General features: G+C 40.0%; 1 protein-coding gene and 3 gene segments (V, D, J or C); 2 read left to right on the top strand and 2 right to left on the bottom strand.

Annotated features, from left to right (window-relative positions):
• Nucleotides 1-3,304: 3,304 nt before the first annotated feature.
• LOC118234194 lies at nucleotides 3,305-6,397 on the bottom strand. The segment is given in 3 exon segments: nucleotides 3,305-3,795; nucleotides 5,745-5,796; nucleotides 6,269-6,397. Coding segments are annotated over 3 exon segments (501 nt in total).
• Nucleotides 6,398-7,742: 1,345 nt separating this feature from the next.
• On the top strand, nucleotides 7,743-8,281 carry LOC118233526. The segment is given in 2 exon segments: nucleotides 7,743-7,794; nucleotides 7,965-8,281. Coding segments are annotated over 2 exon segments (369 nt in total).
• Nucleotides 8,282-11,194: 2,913 nt separating this feature from the next.
• LOC118233516 lies at nucleotides 11,195-12,064 on the top strand. The segment is given in 2 exon segments: nucleotides 11,195-11,283; nucleotides 11,446-12,064. Coding segments are annotated over 2 exon segments (378 nt in total).
• A 1,846-nt stretch (nucleotides 12,065-13,910) lies between these two features.
• LOC118233495 (receptor-transporting protein 4-like) lies at nucleotides 13,911-16,353 on the bottom strand. Its single transcript, XM_035429295.1, has 2 exons — nucleotides 16,056-16,353; nucleotides 13,911-14,483 (listed from the first exon to the last, which is right to left on the bottom strand). Exons 1-2 carry the CDS (start codon nucleotides 16,181-16,183, stop codon nucleotides 14,144-14,146), a joined length of 468 nt encoding a protein of 155 aa, XP_035285186.1. The 5' UTR covers nucleotides 16,184-16,353; the 3' UTR covers nucleotides 13,911-14,143.
• Between the last annotated feature and the right edge of the window lie 3,779 nt (nucleotides 16,354-20,132).

Raw genomic sequence — 20,132 nt, forward strand, 5'->3', positions numbered from 1 at the left:
GAATTTATTCAACATATATTTTATACAATGTTGAGACATATCCAGCAAGCCTTTTTTCACCAGTTATTTGTCCAAAATCATACATTACAATGACACAAACAGTAAGACTGACATTTAAACATTTAACAGGGTAAAAACAGCACGTGTTCCAGCCCTCTACAGACCCACTGCTGTTCACACATCAGAGCTCCTCTAACTGTGTGTGACAGGATTTGTATAGAGGAAGGGGCTTTGCATACCTGTCCTGCCTCACTGCTCCACACACTTTAAGACCCCCAGTGCTGATCAGTGACTGTCCAGTCCTTTCACAGACACTGACACAGGCAGCATTATGATGATGTCAAACTTTTTACTGCTGGTGATGCTGGGACTCCTTGTACAAGGTGAGAAAGACAGAACTATTTTAACTTGAGGTTTTAGTTATAGTTCACATTTTTATTTTTTCTTTTCACAAAACAACTGTTTTGAAGCAAGTTGCCATTACAGACGAGCCAAATTTACCAGAATACTGCAAATTACTAAATAACAATGTGCATTGACATCCATTTCCGTTTCTTTTTCAGAATCAATGGCAGATATAGTCCTGACTCCAACAGTCTGTTCAGCTGGGAGACGCTGTCTCTATTAGCTGTACGGTCAGTCAGAGTGTTCTCGGTGGCAGCTACCTCAGCTGGTACCAGCAGAAACCTGGTCAGGCTCCTAAACTTCTGATTTATCTTGCCACAAGTCGCCAGTCTGGGATTCCTGATCGTTTCAGTGGGAGTGGATCTGGGACTCAGTTTACACTGAAAATCACTGGAGTCCAGGCTGAAGATGCAGGAGATTATTACTGTCAGAGTTACCACAGTGGCAATGTGTTCACACAGTGATACAGAGCCGTACAAAAACCTCCCTCAGTCAGACTGCACTGCTGCAGCTGGGACCTACTGCAGGTGCTGAGGGGGGAGGCACTAATCTGGGACATATTGCCAGTGGACCAGTAGGGGGCGACAATGAGCTTCTGCCCTAAATTTATTCCTCTCTGTACTGAAGAGGAGCTACTCTGTGTCATGCACAGAACCCATAGCAGAGCTGCTGCTGAACCAAACACACTACTGTACCACAGCATCACAGGAAACACGTAGTATATCAACTCACAAGGAGCAATGATCACCTGGAGTTCACCCTAAGCAGAGTATGTGTACTTTCTCCTAAAGGAGGAATGAGTGGGATTTCAAATGAACTGCTGTCTGAAGGGTATTTTGAGTTACATACATTAGAGTTTATGTAATTAAAGGTGTTTCTGTTCAAATGGGATCCTGGTGACATCTCAGCCACGATGCACTGAATCACAGAATTTATTAGTTTCTGCGACAGTATTTCTTTGATTGGCACAATCATCTTTTTTTTTTAAGTTTCAAATTTTCTCGTTAGTTATTCAATTTAAACACAACTTTGCATGATACAGCATGGACAGAATTCCATAACAAGCTCCCATATTATTAAATTACATCATTTTAAACTCAAAAGATATCAATGCATTCATTTTGAATTGATATCCCTTGAGCTTAATGTATTCAATTGCACAGGCATCCATTATATTTCAGGCATGGAGTCAGTACAGGGTTAGTATTACCAAAACCTGTTTGTGTTTGCTGAATAAATGCAGCATTGTGTATCTGGAAATTTGAAGGATGGAATATATAAAAGTGTAAGAAAACCCCTCAGATACCCGTCAAGTGTCAGGTCACCAACTGTAAGAGACCCCTCTGATGCACCAAACAGCAGAAGTATCTGAGTGGAGAAGAAATGCGTGCAGTCTTACCTGCTGCTGCATGGAACAGGACTAATTTAATATTATTTCAATTATTTAACTCCAAAATTATGTTTTAACCCATAACTTAATAGTTATGGAGACCTCTTTTTCTACATTCGAGAAGTGGAACAGATACAATTAAAATTTTCACTCCATGATATGACAAGGAAACACAAAATGACTAAAACACTCCTTGAAGCCACTGAAAATTTTTTAAAATGCAGAAAATACTATTTTTTCGACAATCTTTGGAGAATGTGAAATACAAATATAAATTGTAATCATCAAATTTTTGTAAGAATATGTTGTTTTTTAAATATTTATGAATTGAGAATGCATTTTTCTTTACTTTATTCATCATTGCATTTAAAATGAAAGCATAATTATTACTTGGCTGCTTATCTTCATTTAAAAAATATTTTCTCACTTCATTGCACAATTGAATTTTTAGATTTCGCTGTATTTATGATTATAGACACTTCAAGTTTTCTTATATTGCGATACTTAAAATTTAAGTATCACATTATTTTTTTGCACAGATAAGTAAGGGTGCAAGTTCCCTCAGATGTGAAATCTCTAATCTGAGATTCACGCTAAGGCAGACGTAAGGTACACACACATCCTATTTTTAGCTAACTATGAAAATGAGCCCTCTACCTCCTCATGCTCAAACAGCTGTCTCAGTGGTGGGGTATTTTGGGCTGAGAAACTGCAAGCTGTGGGGGTGAAACTCAGATTTGCATATGCAGGGCGGGGCTGGTTCTGCTGTCCCTCAGTGGGACTGACTCAATCTGGGAATAGAGCAGCACTGTGGCCAGGTGTCTGGGCCGTCCCCAGGGGGTTAGTGTGAGCAGAGCACACATCCTGCTGCACAGAACTGCACTGAGCGCGCTCACACATCACTGCTCCTCTCAGCAGGCCTCCAGAGCTGGGACTGCCCCTCCTTAACTGATTCCAGATCAGTTATTTCACACACAACCGCTCATCACCTCCATCTGGTCTCTGTCAGAGTCTCCTATAAATTGGTATATAGTAATTTCGTAATTAATTATAATTGTATTTTTCATGAAAAGAAAACTCGTGTAATATTTCTTAGTGGTTTCTCAATAAATTTTAGCTTTATTTTATTTTATGTGTCAAATATACTGTACAGACAGGAATGGAAACCTATTTATAATTAAACCACTGACTCAATAAATAAGATATATTCTATTTCAATTAACACAAAAAATTCTATTGTTATTATCTTATTTGAATTATTGGGAGTATTCCAAAAGTATTTCAGTGGCAAGAACATAATTGTGATTTCATCAGAGTGAGGGCTGGCCTTTTGGTGGTATCACTACAGATTTTGCACAAAAACACCAGAAGCACAAATGTCTATTTTTTATAATAACAGCCAGTAAAACAATATCTTTTCAAAGGATCTTTATTATTTCAATGATTTTTATCTAACAGCTATTGCCAAAATCACACAAACACAAATAAGAAGGCAGGTATGCGTATTTGTTGAGGACACAAGCAGAGCACATGTGAGACATTAGCAGTGACAGCTCAGGCTGGAGGAAGGATTCACACACAGGCCCAGCTCAGTGTGCAGCAGTAAGGAGCAGAGAGGCTGAGAGCAGAGCAGGGTAAACACAGTGTGATCAGAGTGTGTGAGCTGGGCCTGCACCCGCCCTACTCAGCACAGTCAGCTCTCCTCAGTGTCTGAGGGGGGGCAGCCTGGGAGCCCTTTGTGGCCTCACAGGTCAGTGACCCCGCCTTCATCCAGTCGTCCGCACTGAGAGTCAGGGAGCTGCTCCAGCTGTACAGGCCGTCCTTCCCCAGGACCCCGGCGCTCCCGGCCACGCCCGAGCTCCTACTGGTACCGTCCACTTTCCAGCGCAGAGTCCAGTCTGACGGGAAGCCCTTGTTGGCCAGACACACCAGTGTGGCCTTCCCCTGCTTCACCTCCACACTGGAGGGGGGCAGGACTGTGAGGGTGGGGACTGTGTCACCTGGGAGACAGAGCAGAGATGTGGTGAGGTCAGACAGTGGACAAGCCCCCATGTGTCAATCATTCTGTCTGCACAATGAGACATGAATGTGATGCAGAAATTATCAGGCGTTACACTCAGGCAGTGGCTGAAGTGAGTTTATCCAGATTCACCTCACATTGCAGAATAAAATGCATCCTGACACAATTAAATATTCAGTCTGCTTCTTTAAGTTATTATGATTATTATTATTATAAACTGTGAGTGCCCTTCATAATGAGAAGATTTGGTCCTGCAACAGAACTCTTCATTAAAGGTTTAATTGCATTCTCCAGCTCTTGTACAGCTTGACCTGCTTTTGTAAATTATAAATCAGTTCCCTAAATAATATCTGCTGACGAAAGAATAAATAAATGCATAATGGCATTAAACACTGATAATCTACAGAATGAATCACATTTTCTGAAGTTTCCTTTGTGTTCCTTCTCATTTATGAACTAAACACGCAGTCTGAAAACAGCATTACCAACTTTTCTTAAACCTTACTACAATGTATCAAATAGAAAAACTAATTCAGCAAAAATTGAAATTTCTCACATTTTTAGCACTGAAACCAATATTCCGTAGCCTAAAGAATGCTACGACATGACCTATTATTATTTTATTTATTTATTTTTAATTACGTTGATAACAGTCGCATTGCATGTCACTGAGAAAACGATGATGTTCGTAGTTCCTTCGACTGTACCATTAATACCATTAGACTGTTCAAAAATCAATAAAGCCGTTGTGATCCCATGGACGTGTAGTACACCAATGCAATTTATTTTGTCCATCTGGAGCACAAAATCGAAAAGACATGGACTGCATTTGACAATCGGTACTGTCATCTAAGCATCAAACACGAAGACTGACAGACTGAAGTCAAAGATGGATAGTTTAAAAATAATTTGAGAATTTTTTTTCACGTATCACAACAATGATTAGCAATTCGATTTACAACGTCGAACGTTGGAAGATTTACAGCATATTTTAAAAGAAAGCAAAAACACCTCTAAGGATGGATTTGAAAGAGAATTACTTACGTCCAACTGACAATTTTGTTCCGCCACCGAAAGTCCTCCACAGTGACACAGACTCATTCACCCGCCGTACAAAAACCTCTCACTGAAGCGACACAGCTTTCCTTTACCCTTTCCCGTTCTTTCTGACCATATTTTTTAAATGTTACATGTCCTTTGATTTGTAAATATTTTACGCAAACGCAGCTTAGCTACTTTGTTGAGCTTTTCACGTGCATATGTTCTTTTTTTCTGTCCAGCTGAACACCTGATTCAGCTTGAATTATTTAAAATGTGGAATGTTTACAATGAGAAAAAGCTATTTGTGAAGTGAATTTAAATGAATTCAGAAGGATTTGAGATCAATTGCCAATTTTGCAAATAGTAAGCCTACTATTTCTTGTTAATTCACGCATCACAAAAATGATTAGCATTTTGATTTACTTCGTCGGAAAATTGCCCCATCTTAAAATAAAACAAAAATCGATAGTGATCGGTCTGAAAGAGAAATTACTTACGTCCAACTGACAGTTTTGTTCCGCCACCAAAAGTGACCCACAGTGATTCAGACTCATTTATCCGCCGTACAAAAACCTCTCACTCAAGAGACAGTCGTTTGCCTTTGTCTTTTTTTATTCATTCTGACTTCACGAGCCTTTTGTTTGTTGAATTTGTTACATGTTACATGCCCTTTGATTTTTGTACACTATATCCTCTGCAAATGTAGTTTACTTTGATGAGCTTTATGTGGATCTGTTTTTTTCGTCTAACTGAACTACTGAAACAGCTTGAATAGGATAAAATGTGGAATTTACAATGCTAACACTTCGTTTAAACTGATAGAATCTGGTCGAATCTTCTAAAATTTTTCAGAAAAAGTTTAGAAAGCCGGGTTGTGTCGCCACTTACTGCCGATTTCCAGTTTGGTCCCGCCACCGAAAGTCCACCACAGCGATTGAGTCTAATTAACCGGACGTGCAAAAACCTGCCTGTTGGACAGATCGTTGATCTGACAGACTGAGTAGTGTTAGAATGTCCTCTGCTGGAGAATCGTGGAAGAACAATTAAGATGATGTTCTGAAAGCTGTTAAGATCGTGTTCTCATTATTAAGGTTGAAATATTAATATTAAATATGTTTTAATACCCATTCTGTAATTCAAGTGCCCTGACTCAGACGAAATGATAAATGATGCGACTGTGACCGGACTAGTAGTGCGAGATGAGCAGATGAGCGCTCATCACCTCCTGTATGGAGTCACAGATTCCTACTATTCCTGAACCCCACAGACATTCAGTAACCTTGGACAGCCACAATGGTTATTCTTCAACTTTCTTTCACATTTTTCTTAATTTTACTCAGACCTCTTTTCGAAGACAACTTAAAAAGAAAACATTGAGCCAATGGTCACTTTAACTTCATTTTGAGTTTTACCTTCATCAGCACCACTGTTATCCCTGAGGTAATAACGCTGATAAGTGGAAGTTTCAATCTGGTGTTGAATTCTGATGGTGCTGCTCCTGACTGGCCAGTACCTCCACAGGCCAGTGTGTAATTGGCCATAGTGCTGATCAGAAAGAGAGGGTCTCAGTTGGCTCAGCTGTTCCTGTCTCATCATGTAAGAGTGACTCTGGTTATTTGGGCCTCCACAGGCTGCCTGCTTCCTGCCTGTGTCAACTGCACAAGATGCACAAGATGCACAGGCCTCCAGCTCAGTGCCTGTGCTGCTGAGTCTGTGCATTGCAGTAAAGACATGGTGGGTAACAGCACACACATTGGGGGAGAGTGAATGATTTTCAGCACTATCCAGGATGGAGTTATAACTGTGTCCATCGAGGATCTGAAATAAATGTTTTCATTCATGATGTAGGCTTTCAAATATGATTTGTCATCTCAAACTAGAGCAAAATTCTAGTCTGTATTCAATTAATGTGTGTGCTTATCTTTTACATGAAAATGATAGCATTACACTTCTTCTAGCAAATTGGGATTTATCATTGTTGAACTTGTCAAATTGTGTTTGTGAAGGCAAAATCCAGATTTGAATGTAAATCTAAGCGAAAGTGAAGCAGTGCTCTCTGAATCCAGGACTTCCCAATCCCAGTGTCTGGCTAATTATTCACAATGATACCAACTACAGAACTGAAGAAAACATACATTATTAACGCCTGGAAATCATTTAGAGCTTTAAAATGTGTAATAGACAGTAATATAAGCACATTTTGAGATCTTTATAATGTCTAATGCTGCCAGCTTTGTATTTGATAAACACAAAAGTTAAGCAGTAAGGAAAAAAACTGTGTAGTGGTTTCTTCAGCTGGAGTGAAAGGGTTACAGGTGAGAACAGGCTTCCAGTTTCCTGGGGTTCACTGAGGGCCACAGACAGTCAGCATCTGTGAGGAGAATCACACACCGTTAGTGAAGCAGTCCCACAGTGAGGGCCCCAGGCTCTGGGTAGTGGCCCTTCAATCTGGAGGGGGGGGGGGGGGGCTCTAAGTGCTGCAGCTGGAGCCCCTCCTGGAAGAGCCTGCTCCCAATCACTGAAGAACTGGTGTAATTACTGCGGTTCTGTTGGGGCTGATTAACTCTGGCCTCTGGCTGTACCGATTGTCATGATCCTGCAGACACTGGAAATTGGGAGAGGTGACAGGAGAGAGAGAGAAAACAAGCACAGCTGGGCGGGGCACCCAGTCCCTGCATCACAATGAGGAAAAACAGCAGTGAATAGAGCACGTGACCCAGCCCTCTACAGACCCACTGCTGTTCACACATCAGAGCTCCTCTAACTGTGTGTGACAGGATTTGTATAGAGGAAGGGACTTTGCATTCCTGTCCTGCCTCACTGCTCCACACACTTTAAGACCCCCAGTGCTGATCAGTGATCATAGACACTGACACAGGCAGCATTATGATGATGTCAGTCTTTCTACTGCTGGTGATGCTGGAACTCTTTGCTCAGGGTGAGAAAATCTCATTTCGTTGTAATTGATCACTTGGGGTTTTGGTCATATTTTAATAAATGTTTGGTAATTTTTCACAAAATCATTTGCTGTTTTTATATTCAAATTCACAATTATATATAAACATTACTGAAATATTTATGTTCAAACTAACGTTTATTCTTTTTCAGAATCGATGGCAGATATAGTCCTGACTCAGTCTCCGTCAGCTCAGTCTGTTCAGCTGGGAGACACTGTCTCTATCAGCTGTACAGTCAGTCAGAGCGTTTACAATGGCAACAACCTCTACTGGTACCAGCAGAAACCTGGTCAGGCTCCTAAACTTCTCATTTATTATGCCACAACACGCCAGTCTGGGATTCCTGATCGTTTCAGTGGGAGTGGATCTGGGACTCAGTTTACACTGAAAATCACTGGAGTCCAGGCTGAAGATGCAGGAGATTATTACTGTAAGAGTGTCCACAGTGGTCCTGTGTTCACACAGTGATACAGAGCCGTACAAAAACCTCCCTCAGTCAGACTGCACAGAGACTGCACTGCTGCAGCTGGAAACTACTGCAGGTGCTGAGGGGGGAGGCACTGACCCGGGACACTGAGGGGCTCAGCGCTAAAACACCGAACTTCCGTAATACATTTTTTGTTTGTTATTTGACAAGAGAGTACAAACGTTCCATGTGTTCTCAGCAAGCTAGTAACACTACAAGTTGACATTAAAATGTATTTATCTAGTCGTTTTACATATAAAATAATATGAGAAAGTTTTGTATTAACAGCAACATAAGGAAGATAACTTGAATTTTTTTAAAAGACCTTGAATTGCGTAAAGCATGTTTCTCACAAATAAACATTTCTCATAATAAGATAAAAGCTTTTTATTAAAAGCAATTATCTCAACAAATAAACAATTTTGGCAACATTTTTATGAGTCTCAAGCATTTCAACAATAATTTAGATCATTAGTATTAAAAAATATCATATCAAAAGTATCATTAAAAAATATAAAAAGCACACTAATGCGTTTGCACAATACCACAAGAAAGAGTTATGAGATGCACATGAGATTTTATTAATCACCCCTGCAAACAATTTCTAGCCCTCAGGCCGTTTCTCTGTGTGTGTGTGTGTCTCTCTCTCTCTCTCTCTCTCTCTCTCAACAATAATACAATTAACACATGGGAAACCAAAGAGGGAACAAACAGAAATTTAAAACTGAAGTGCCTCCATCTGGCGGCGCGAAAAGGAAAAACAGAAACAGAAACACCGAACCATGACACATCCCTTACATACGAAATAACAATACATTGTTACACATAGCCTACTGTAGTTGTAATACAGTGGACTACTGTAAATACATCTTCAGCATATAGCTGCTTACTCATTCTGATTTCAATTGAGGTATGAACTTGTTAGGAAACCTCCACCACTATCATGTTTGGGATCCACTACAGTTTCATGTATATGAATTGGGACGGTTGTGTCGATGGTTGTACTCCTCTGTAGTAATCAAATTTGTATTTCAAAGCAATCGACCACGGGGCTAAATTCAGTATGTGCATTGATTTCATATGTTTTTAATTCACATTGAACTATATTACAACAATGCCATTCAAGTACTCTTTTTCTAAGTCAAGATAAGCATTAGGACAAATGGCTTCTTTCTAAACTTGCTTGATAGCAATGAAACCAAATACTGGAGGACTTAGGAGTCACCAGCATTCAGGCCATCCATGGAAGAAATGAGAAAGTGGTGAAAAAGTTGTGGGAAATAAAGCTAAATCCTCAAATAATTGCTGGTGATCTCTATACATTAGGAGTGAAAGTATCACAGGACACAGTGTGGAAAAAACATAGAGGCAAATTACCAAGGCTACACTTCTAGATGTAAACCTCTCATCAGCAACAAGGACAGAAAGGAGAGATTGGAATTTACAACAAAAAACAAAAAAACAAAAAAACAAAAACAAAGATAAGCCTGATTAGTAGATGAGACAAACATAAACCTTGACCAGAGTGATAGAAAGGTGAAAGTGTGGAGTAAGAGCGGAGTTGCTCTGGACCCTCACATGCTACTTCTTCTGTTAAGCATGGCGAAGGCAGTGTGATGGCTTGGGCCTGTATGGCTGCATCTGATGTTTTATGTTGCCTTCAATAGTCTGATATTCCCGATTCACCTAATGGGAGCTCCAACATTTTATTCTCAACATGCGCAGTACAGACTTACTCCAGGGACTTAACAAGCTTAGGCAAGCTGAAGGCCTGCTTTCCTGTCTAGTTAAGTACTGTATGCACGTCTATGGCATGAATACCTGGGAAGGCTTTTTTTCCAAGAATGTCATGGAGTTTGCAGAGAACAGTTTGTTTTAGTTATTTCATTTAATTTTTAATAGTTTCATGTCTTTAAGTGAATAGCCATTTTGTAGGATTTTGCTGTCCTATAATTCAAAATTCCATCAGTAAAAATGCACGGAATCCATTGCAAAAATACCTGGGAAGGTCTTCTTCAAGAATATACTGGATATAGCAGAAAACAGTCTGATTTCCTTATTTCATTGAATTTTTAAAAGTGGCATGTATTGAATTGAATCGCTATTTTGGGGTATTTTGCCTTCCGATATTTCCACATTCACAAACATTTTTTGCATAAATACCTGGGAAGAAGGACGACTTCTAGAATCTAGTTGAGTATTCTGAAAACAATTAGATTTTATCATTTTATGGAATTAAAAAAAGTATGCATTTAACTTACCTACTCTTTAGGGGTATTGAATACTCCATTTTGGAGTATTTATTTAATTTAATTTTATTAATAATATAAATGCAGGGTTAGTCTAGGTTTAGCTAAATTTGTACTCATTCATGCTGGAAAGTGGGAACATGTATGTGTGCCATTTCTCAGATAGCTGTTCATATATTGGGATGACTGCTATGCCATCCCCCCTAATTATGCCTTGGTGGGGCAGCATTCCTCATACCTATGAAACAGCAAGAGATTGATGTCTAAATAAGGCCGGTTGCATGTCTAATTCAGAACACGTTTTGTGTAATTTCAACTCAGTCTGTGTTAAGAAGTCTCACTTTCTAACACATAAATTGTATATCCTATTTGTAAAGAAAATTAGTAACACAAAAGCTGTGTGTTGGATATTAAAAGATCTTTTTTTAGAGTGCCAAGATAGAAAAGCGAGCACAGCTGGGTGGGGCATAAAGTCCTTGCATCACAACAGCTAAAATTAGCGATGAATAGTCAACATGTCCCAGCCCTCTACAGACCCACTGTTGTTCACACATCAGAGCTCCTCTAACTGTGTGTGACAGGATTTGTATAGAGGAAGGGGCTTTGCATACCTGTCCTGCCTCACTGCTCCACACACTTTAAGACCCCCAGTACAGATCAGTGACTGTCCAGTCCTTTCACAGACACTGACACAGGCAGCATTATGACGAGGTCAAACATTTTACTGCTGGTGATACTGGGACTATTTGCTCAGGGTGAGAAAATCGCATTTCATTGTAATTGATCACTTGGGGGTTTTGGTCATATTTTAGAAAATGTTTTCACAAAATCTTTTGCTGTTTTTATAGTCAAATTCACATTTATATAAAAACTTTATTGAAATATTTATGTTCAATCTAACGTTTATTCTTTTTCAGAATCGATGGCAGATATAGTCCTGACGCAGTCTCCGTCAGCTCAGTCTGTTCAGCTGGGAGACACTGTCTCTATCAGCTGTACAGCCAGTCAGAGCGTTTACACTGATAGCGATGGCAACTGGCTCAGCTGGTACCTGCAGAAACCTGGTCAGGCTCCTAAACTTCTGATTTATTATGCCACAACTCGCCAGTCTGGGATTCCTGATCGTTTCAGTGGGAGTGGATCTGGGACTCAGTTCACACTGAAAATCACTGGAGTCCAGGCTGAAGATGCAGGAGATTATTACTGTCAGAGTTACCACAGTCCCAATGTGTTCACACAGTGATACAGAGCAGTACAAAAACCTCCCTCAGTCAGACTGCACAGAGACTGCACTGCTGCATCTGGGACCGACTGCAGGTGCTGAGGTGGGAGGCACTGACCCGGGACACTGAGGGGCTCAGCGCTAAAACACCAAACTTCCGTAATACATTTTTTGTTTGTTATTTGACAAGAGAGTACAAACGTTCCATGTGTTCTCAGCAAGCTAGTAACACTACAAGTTGACATTAAAATGTATTTATCTAGTCGTTTTACATATAAAATAATATGAGAAAGTTTTGTATTAACAGCAACATAATGAAGATAACTTGAATTTTCTGAAAGACCTTAAATTGCGTAAAGCATTGTTTCTCACAAATGACAAACATTTCTCAAAATAAGACAAAAGTATTTTATTAAAAGCAATTATCTCAACAAATAAAGAATTCTGGCAACATTTTTATGAGCCTCAAGCATTTCAACAATAATTTAGATCATTAGTATTAAAAAATATCATATCAAAAGTACCATTAAAAAAGATAAAAAGTACACTAACGCGTATACACAATATCACTCCAAAGAGTTGTGAGATGCACATGAGTTTTCATTAATCACCCCTGCAAACAGCTCCTAGCCCTCACGCCATCTGTCTCTCTCTCTGTCTCTCTCTCTCATGTGAGTTTCCTCTCAGAGACTGCGATGGTGTTACAGGTCTGACGTGAAATAAACCCGCCACTGTATCACATTTAAAGTTTTTATTAATTCTGAAAACAGAAGGAGAATGGACATATATGAGTTTGCTGCACCGGATTACCACACCATTTACAGATAGCATTAACAGAAGATCATCTCTGATTTAACTTTCACAGTGTCGCAAAAATAAAGAAAACACTTTACCCTTTACCCAGTTACCTTGTGCCTGTTTCAATTACCAAAATAAACATATTTCTTTACAGAGTATCAATTCCATATATCAGTATCACGTTTCACAATTCCAAAAAGACCAGCAATCTCACACAGTCACTAAAACTAATTAACAAAGATTTTTAGGCTTATTAATCTCTATAGCTCCACATTTAACTGAATACTCCCACCTAGTGGACAAACAATTATTTGCACTCCACTAGCAATATTGAACGAACCTCATTTCCCCACGAAACTGGGTAATACAGTTCCGTGCATTTTCCCTGTGTTTAAGCTAACTGTTTCACATGTCCCTTTTAATACCAGATCCGTGCACTTTAATGCATTAAGTTGCCGAGTATTAGCTCAGCTACTGATATTCCCACATTCCCTTTCCGAGCTAGTGCTGGGAATTATTGTTTCAGATTCGCTTTCGCTCAGGCAGGATGTACTAATAAAGTCGCAAATCTTCCTTCCATAAACACAGGATGCATCAGCTTTGGAACGTCGTCGTACCCGGTATAACTTATTCATGTCTGAACTTACTCACAGCAGGTAACTGAGCATATCGTAAAATAACTTGGTCGGCTGCTGTGGCTATCAAGCTACGCACGCTTTGTACACTTTCGCGGCCATTCGGTTTCCCGTCTCCCGGTTCCTTTCGCAAAACGGCGCTTAATGCTCTAAATATTTCACAATCCATACCCGATTATTTTAGCTTACATTCCGAAATGGAATATTTAGCCATCATCACCGAATATTTTCCAAAATGGACGGCGACCCCGTTCAGAAACACAGTGTATTCGCGCCACAATCTCACTGACGATCATGTTGCCATTAAACCTCATACTAAAACATATCAACATATCACTTTCTACTTTCTATTACCGCTACACACTAACCGATTGCAGGAGTGAATATTACCTTACCTGAAAACAGAAGGAGAATGGACATATATGAGTTCGCTGCACCGGATTACCACACCATTTACAGATAGCATTAACAGAAGATAATCTCTGATTTAACTATCACAGTGCAGACCCCTGCAGTTAGTAGCGCCACCTTACTGCTGGGAGGTGGATATGCCCTCTCCATTAACAACTGATTATGACGCTGTACACTGTCTTCAGTTCAGGGTGTGACACCGGCACTGCAGGCAGATTATGGTTAACGCTGATTATCTCATTTCTTCCCCCATTATCTCCGCCCAGAGCCATAACCATACCGCCCTGCTACACCTCCACATATGTATATATATATATATATATATATGGTTCCAAACATATTATTAGACAAAATATGTTCTTCCATATTACGTTGGTTAAATATATATTGCGTAAAGTGCATTTTTTCTGTCATCGTTAAAAAAAACAAAAAAACATTTTGAAATTATTTGTCTCAGGTAACCACTTGAGCACCTCATGTTGCCTGTTGGGGCTCCTGAGGTAATCACAATGTTTCCTTTCCCAGTTCCTAGACTAGGCTCTGTGGAAACTAGTCTTCCACACAGCAGATCCCCTGACTACAGGCCTCACACAGCGAACTCTCATGCGGCTTCGTCCGCACTTTCTCAGGGGAGCAGGAATCGCTGTTGTCCTCTTCCTCTTCACCGTAGCAGTTCTTCTTGATCTTGCCAATCAGCTTGAGCAGGACCTTCTCTACTTCCTCCATGGAGAACCCTGGGAGCTCAAAGTTCCCACTGCAGCCCCGGCATGCCTGTCCGAAGGGTCGCATGATCACCGTCCCCCGGGCTGCCTCGCTGCGCAGGCGGTAGTGGAAGAGAAGAGTAACCCGGGCCGATGGCCAATCTTTGGAACAGGAACCACACCTAAATCTGAGATAAGAGGCCAAGAAGATGATTGTTCAGTCTTTTTTATTTTGTTGTGTTTCCATTAATCTACTGAAAACATACAAAACATGCATACACCACATGGTGGCAGTGCCCCATCATTGATGTGCTGACAAAAGTAACAGCGCAATATTTGCGTGACTGACCAAAAATGGCTTTTTTTGGAGGTAACTACAACGAGCAACAATATAATGAACTCAACAATTAGATTCATTAGGCTATTGAATACAGATGATATTGAACTCAACAATTAGATTCATTAGGCTATTGAATACAGATGACTATGAGCTTGGGATGTGCCGCATGGCACCATTCAGACTGAATATTCAGCCTTAGTCTCGTAATAATCAATCAAGCAGTTAAATCAAGCCAGGAAAGAATAAATCCAGAAACCTCTCTAGAAGCATCTCTAGCAGTCTACCCCTGATTAAGGACTAAGGAAATACACCACCAATGCAGGAGTCAGGGGGGACACATACATGTCACGGTTTCTGTGCAGAGTAGATCATTTTTCCGTGTCTGCACCGGCTCAGTTGTTAGCATTCAGATTAGCCACTCGGCTAATCGTTCTTTTGGTGTTTGGGGACGATTAGTTTCGAGCTCGCAGGTTAGCCGCTCGGCTAATCATTATTTTTGGTTCCTGTGGGATGATTGTTCCCGCCCTAACATTCCTTGCATTCCTGCAGGATTACCACGGTGATCTGTTTCACCTGTTGGCTGCTCACATCTTCCGCTGATTACCAGCCACACCTGTGGCTGGGTATTTAAAGCGTCAGTAGGCAGTGGAACGGTGCTTGAGTGTAACGTGTTTTGCTCTAGCCAGTTGTCTGTCTCTTTTCTGAGCAAGGTACAAGTATTTTAGGAACCAAGGAATTCAGATTTCAGTTTTGTTTTTTTGGGAGAAAGGTATTAGGACGGTATTTGTCCAGATTCTGAGGTTGGCGGTTTTTAGGGGTGATTGTGTCACCTTCGGGGTACAAATCTTTCCGCTTCTTACTAACCAGTTTTCCCCCTGGTTTTAGTTGGCCTCAGAACGTCTTCTGTTTGTGAAAAGACATTTTCTTTTTCTCAGCTTCGGTTTGAAGTCGTTTGTTTAATTCTCGTTTCCCTGTTCCTTTTTTTTATACTCCTTCCTCAGTTACCCGTTTAGGGGTTTATTATTATTTGGGATGCGTCCCTTAGGAGTATAGCACCCCCTTATTTCGTACTCGTATTCTCTCACGAAACTTAGTGGGTACTGGAGTGCCCTTCGGTAACTTGTAGATCCCCTGTTTGGTCGCGTCTGATCTTCACACTTCCCCTCCCTCACAATACAATGTCTAACATATAAATGTCTGAATTGCCACAAAATTAAGGTTAAGTCAACAAAAGACTAGACTTTCAATATATATATATACATAGAATATTTTAATAAGATCCCTCACTTATAGGGACCTTATTTATATATTTATTTCATTGTTTTTTGCCTGCTTGTTTATACATACAACGAAGATGGTTAATGACAGTCGCAGTTTGTAGAACATTGTTTTCCTCACGAAAAGACCGCTGAATACGTACTTTCCGTAGGCACGATGGCAGTAGATCTTCCATCCCCTCCTCCTCTCCTCTTTAGAGAGATTCTCTTGTAGGCTGTAGTTGAACTGAACAATCCAGCTGTCATTGTATTCTAATTCTTCTTCCAACATTTCGTCGAAAGTATCACGCCACAGCGTGGGAGTCCAATCTGGGAAATTAGTACATATTTAGACATAGCAATGTAAGTCACTTTATTCTCTTTACTGGATCTATAGGCGGTACATCTACAATTTCGAACAATATTCGTCAAGCTAACTGAAGAATTGCTATCAACATACGCACCTGCGTTCATTCTGTACCTCTTTTGTTCGTAAGATGTAAGCTTTCGAAACTGCTGAAATTTCCAGGATGTAGTCTACTTTTCAGCCCGAGCACTTTTATAGGCTTCGCTGCACAGCCCATGTTGTTGTCCGTCCCTCTTATCACGTGTGGAATTTGGAAAACGAAACTTAAGTCCTCTATTTTGTTTCGTCGCTGTTGTAAAAACAACTTTCGATTTGCAAAGTTGAGTCAGCAAGTGGCTAGCTCCAAGTTTCCATGATTCATAAACACTGAAATGTCCCGTGCGTAGATTTTATACTCCACTGTATTTATAATGCATTTATTTTTATTTCAACAGCAAGGCAACACATGTCAAAACACGTAGGCTACTGTACTGTAGTTTTTTTTTTTAGCTTTGTTTTGTTGATACGGAGCGTCCAGCGTGGCCTAAAGTATTTATTTTATTAGTTATATATCTTCGCGACATTTTCCCTGATTTTACCATTGTGGGATGAACTAATCGCTTTCATTCCCTTGCATCCCTTACATACATAATAACAATACATTGTTACACATACTATAGTTGTAATACAGTGGACTACTGTAAATGAATCTTTAGTATACAGCAGTTTACGCATTCTGATTTCAATTGAGGTATGAACTTGTTAGGAAACCTCTGCCACTGTCATGTTTGGGGTCCACTTCAGTTTCATGCAAATGTATTGGGACAGTTGAGTAGCAGTTATTTCCATCTGTAGTAATCAAATTTGTATTTCAAAGCAATCGACCATGATGCTAAATTCAGAATGTGCATTGATTTCATATGTGTTTTACTAATATTGAACTATATTACTACAATGCCATTCAAGTACTCTTTTTCTAAGTCAACATAAGCATTAGGACAAATGGCTTCTTTTTAAACTAACTTGATAGCAATGAATCCTGGAGGACTTAGGAGTGACCAGCATTCAGGCCATCCATTGAAGAAATGAGTAAGTGGTGAAAAAGTTGTGGCTAAATCCTAAAATAATTGCTGGTGATCTCTATACATTAGCAGTGAAAGTATCACAGGACAGTGTGAAAAAACATAGGCAAATTACAAAGGCTACACTTCTAGATGTAAACCTCTCATCAGCAACAAGGACAGAAAGGAGAGATTGGAATTTGCAACAAAAGAAAAAAAAAAAAAAAAAAAAAAAAAAAAAAAGATAAGCCTGATTAGTAGATGAGACAAACATAAACCTTGACCAGAGTGATGGAAAGGTGAAAGTGTGGAGAAAGAGTGGAATTGCTCTGGACTCTCGACATAGTACTTCTTCTGTTAAGCATGGCGGAGGCAGTGTGATGGCTTGGGCCTGTATGGCTGCATCTGATGTTTTATGTTGCCTTCAATAGTCTGATATTCCTGATTCACCTAATATTCAATATTCTGGTTCAAACCCCGCCCTGGGCGTGTCGAAGTGTCTTTGAGCAAGACACCTAACCCCTAACTGCTCTGGCGAATGAGAGGCATCAATTGTAAAGCGCTTTGGATAAAAGCGCTATATAAATGCAGTCCATTTACCATTTACCTAATGGGAGCGCCAACGTTTTGTTCTCAACACGTGCAGTACAGACTTACTCCAGGGACTTAACAAGCTTAGGCAAGCTGAAGGCCTGCTTTCCTGTCTAGTTAAGTACTGTATGCACGTCTATGGCATAAATACCTGGGAAGGCTTTTTTTCAAGAATGTAATTGAGTTTGCAGAGAACAGTTTGTTTTAGTCATTTCATTTAATTTTTAATAGTTGCATGTCTTTAATTGAATGGCCATTTTGTAGGATTTTGCCATCATATAATTCAAAATTCCATCAGTAAAAATGCACAGAATCCATTGCAAAAATTCCTGGGAAGGTCTTCTTCAAGAAAATACTGGATTTAGCAGAAAACAATTTGATTTCATTATTTTATTGAATTTTTAAAAGTGGCATGTATTGAATTGAATCGCTATTTTGGGGTATTTTGCCTTCCGATATTTTCACATTCCTATGATAAAAATTCACAAACATGTTTTGCACAAACACCTGGGAAGAAGGACAACTTATTCTAGAATCTAGTTGAGTTTTATGAAAACAATTAGATTTTATCATTTTATGGAATCTAAAAAAGTATGCATTTAACTTAACTACTGTTTAGGGGTATTGAATACTCCATTGTGGAGTATTTATTTAATTTAATTTTATTAATAATATAAATGCAGGGTTAGTCTAGGTTTAGCTAAGTTTGCACTCATTCATGCTGGAAAGCGGGAACCTGTATGTGTGCCATTTCTCAGATAGCTGTTCATATATTGGGATGACTGCTATGCCATCCCCCCTAATTATGCCTTGGTGGGGCGGCATTCCTCATACCTATGAAACAGCAAGAGATTGATGTCTAAATAAGGCCGGTCGCATGTCTAATTCAGAACACGTTTTGTGTAATTTCAACTCAGTCTGTGTTAAGAAGTCTCACTTTCTAACGCATAAATTGTATATCCTAGAGAAAAGCAAGCACAGCTGGGTGGGGCATCACAACAGCTAAAATTAGCGATGAATAGTCAACATGTCCCAGCCCTCTACAGGCCCACTGCTGTTCACACATCAGAGCTCCTCTAACTGTGTGTGGCAGGATTTGTATAAAGGAAGGGGCTTTGCATACCTGTCCTGCCTCACTGCTCCACACACTTTAAGACCTCCAGTACTGATCAGTGACTGTCCAGTCCTTACACAGACACTGAAACAGGCAGCATTATGACGATGTCAAACGTTCTACTGCTGGTGATGCTGGAACTCCTTGTACAGGGTGAGAAAGACAGAACTATTTTAACTTGAGGTTTAAGTTATAGTTCACAGTTTCTTTGCTTTCTTCTCAGGACATAAATGTTTTTACTTGAGTTGCCATTGTTATCTTGTCAAAGTAACCTTAATATTGCATGTTGATTTCCAATATTTATCTACATTCATTATTGTACATTGACATCATCTCCATACTTTGTTTTTCAGAATCAATGGCAGATATAGTTCTGACTCAGTCTCCAGCAGCTCGGTCTGTTCAGCTGGGAGACACTGTCTCTATCAGCTGTACAGCCAGTCAGAGTGTTACCAGTGGCTCCTACCACTTCCTCAGCTGGTACCAGCAGAAACCTGGTCAGGCTCCTAAACTTCTGATTTATGCTGGCACAAGTCGCCAGTCTGGGATGCCTGATCGTTTCAGTGGGAGTGGATCTGGGACTCAGTTTACACTGAAAATCACTGGAGTCCAGGCTGAAGATGCAGGAGATTATTACTGTCAGCAGTACAACAGCTACCCGCTCACACAGTGATACAGAGCCGTACAAAAACCTCCCTTAGTCAGACTGCACAGAGACTGCACTGCTGCAGCTGGGACCTACTGCAGGTGCTGAGGGGGGAGGCACTGATCCGGGACAATGAGGGGCTTTGCTCAAAAATGCTGAGCTGTTTTGTGCAATAATTACTCTTGTATTCTAATATCTAATACAATTTCTCTCAATGTCAATGTGAGTACATACAAAAACTTTTAATTGAAAGAATACACTTGAAACAGGAATTTGTGAGAATAAATTTGTTTAATCTCTTCTGAAACATAAAAAGGAAGGGGGACCTTTTCGCCACGTTGTAAACACAAGGAGAAGATGCACAGATTCAACAAAAGACTGAAATTGAGAATTGAAATTCAAATATGTTCACTGGGCCAGAAGTGGGACTCAACACGCACAGATGAAATATCTTGGATGTAAAGTGTGTACATATTTGAGGTT

The sequence above is a fragment of the Anguilla anguilla genome, chromosome 8 (genome assembly GCF_013347855.1).
Source record: "Anguilla anguilla isolate fAngAng1 chromosome 8, fAngAng1.pri, whole genome shotgun sequence".
In the NCBI taxonomy this organism is placed as follows: domain Eukaryota; kingdom Metazoa; phylum Chordata; class Actinopteri; order Anguilliformes; family Anguillidae; genus Anguilla; species Anguilla anguilla.

What these genes read in the sequence shown, in the direction of transcription:
- LOC118233495 (XM_035429295.1), bottom strand. Translation starts at nt 16,183, where the DNA reads ATGTTGGAAGAAGAATTAGAATACAATGACAGCTGGATTGTTCAGTTC. An exon ending in TGCCATCGTGCCTACGGAAA is followed by an intron (nt 14,484 to 16,055) that starts GTACGTATTCAG and finishes CTCTTATCTCAG; the next exon opens with ATTTAGGTGTGGTTCCTGTT.